Below are 1,796 nucleotides of genomic sequence, written 5' to 3'. Positions count from 1 at the left end.
GGGGGGGGAGAGATCTTAAAACAAGGCATAGAAGACTTAGAACCCAATCCTTGGCACGGTTATGGAGAAGTAAATCCCATTGAACTCAGTGCACTTACTCCCAAAGGATGCACAGAACAGCAGCCTTAGAATTCTATATAAAAACGGGTTGTAGAGGAAACATGAACGGCTGTACTCCGCAATAGATTTACTTGTGAGTAAGGCGGCGGGAGTTAATGCGAACCACTACATGCTACATACAACAAAAGGCGGCATAAACGTTACTTGGAACCGAGAGGGAAAACTGGGTCGTCGTCCCCCCCCCCCCTTAAAAAGATGGTTAAAGCACAGCCGAGCTGGACCTGAGCTCTGTATTGGGAACAAGTTTACTCCCTTTTCCTGTTTTTGCTGTGTTCCGTGGTGCTCAGCAGGGTCAGTGTGACGCGAAATGTGTTTCTTTCCTCTCTCCTTTCCATTTTCTTTTCCTCTCCCAGGCAACCCGAAGGGCAGCGGCGCGGCGATCGGCTCCGAGAGGACGCCGCCTTTTCTCTCTCAGTCCCAGCAAGACCTGAAGGAAGAGAAAGAGAAGCATTTCCCTCCCAGCTCTCCGACTCCGGGGGACAGACAAAGGGACGGAGCGGACAGGCAGGCCAGCTCGGCCAAAAAGAAGACGCGCACGGTTTTCTCCCGGAGCCAGGTCTACCAGCTGGAGTCCACCTTCGACATGAAGCGCTACCTGAGCAGCTCCGAGCGGGCCTGCCTGGCCTCCAGTCTGCAACTGACGGAGACCCAGGTGAAAACCTGGTTTCAGAACCGCAGGAACAAATGGAAACGGCAGCTCTCGGCGGAACTGGAGGCGGCCAACATGGCCCATGCCTCAGCCCAGACTTTGGTGGGGATGCCCCTGGTCTTCAGAGACAATTCCCTCCTCAGAGTGCCGGTGCCCAGATCCATCGCCTTCCCAGCTCCCTTGTACTACCCGGGCAGCAACCTGTCAGCCTTACCGCTTTATAACCTCTACAACAAGATCGACTATTGAACGTACTTGCCCAGAGCGGCGGCTGCTGCTGACCCCCGCCTCACTGTATAGCCGTCGACCTGACCTTTTCTTAACCCGCCCGTCTGTTATTCATAGGAAAGGAGAGAGATGTGCTTCTCGCATTGTTAAGAAATACACCATGTGTATTTTTATTATTATTATTTATGGGAATCCTGTCTGGGTCGGTTTCCTTTTGCTTCTTTTCTAGGTTGGCATAGAGTGTGTTATTATCCCCTCCCCCCTGGTTTTGTCTTCATTCCTTCCAGACATAAGTGACTTTCTGACCCTGACCAGGACTTAACAAACCCCTGCATTTTAACTCGTATTTAAATAACCGCGCGAGTCTGCGTGCGCAGGTAGGGAATTCCAAGGGCGCTTTTGAACAGTCTGCCTTTTTTTTTTTTTAATAACCTTTTCCCTCCTTTCCACGGTTATTTTTCTCCTTAAGTATTATATCTACGGGAAATAAAATTTAAAAGAAAGCATATTTCAGATCTGTACATATTTTTAAAGGAAAAAAAATAAAGCATTTTAAACACCGTTGGTAACTTTGACTTAGATTTTGCTCCTGTGTTTCAGTCTTGGCGTCTTTTCGCAGATTGTATATTTGGGTATAGGTATGAGAAGCGGGCTGCGTCGGGCCACGGTGGCCTCCGGATGAAGCTGGAAAGTTGGACGGGGGAGCAGAGTTTCGCCTGCGCGACGGAGGCTCTTTTTTATTCTCCGGGGCCACGGACTCGGCAACATCTCTCTAGCCGTGGCCCTTCCCTACAAACAT

At 50.1% G+C, this 1,796-nt stretch overlaps 1 protein-coding gene across 1 annotated transcript in view; it reads left to right on the top strand.

Moving 5' to 3' along the window:
- Positions 1-1,018, top strand: part of HMX2 (H6 family homeobox 2) — a 1,891-nt gene extending 873 nt beyond the window's left edge. The window contains exon 2 of the mRNA XM_015423475.1: positions 474-1,018. Within this exon, the coding sequence (XP_015278961.1) occupies positions 474-1,018 (545 nt within the window). The remainder of the gene's footprint in view (positions 1-473) is intronic.
- The last annotated feature ends 778 nt before the right edge of the window (positions 1,019-1,796 follow it).

Source organism: Gekko japonicus, unplaced genomic scaffold, assembly GCF_001447785.1.
Source record: "Gekko japonicus isolate JY-2015 unplaced genomic scaffold, Gekko_japonicus_V1.1 scaffold2378, whole genome shotgun sequence".
Taxonomy (NCBI): domain Eukaryota; kingdom Metazoa; phylum Chordata; class Lepidosauria; order Squamata; family Gekkonidae; genus Gekko; species Gekko japonicus.
The sequence above is the reverse complement of the archived record's forward strand: the minus strand, read 5'-3'. Positions and strand labels throughout refer to the sequence as shown.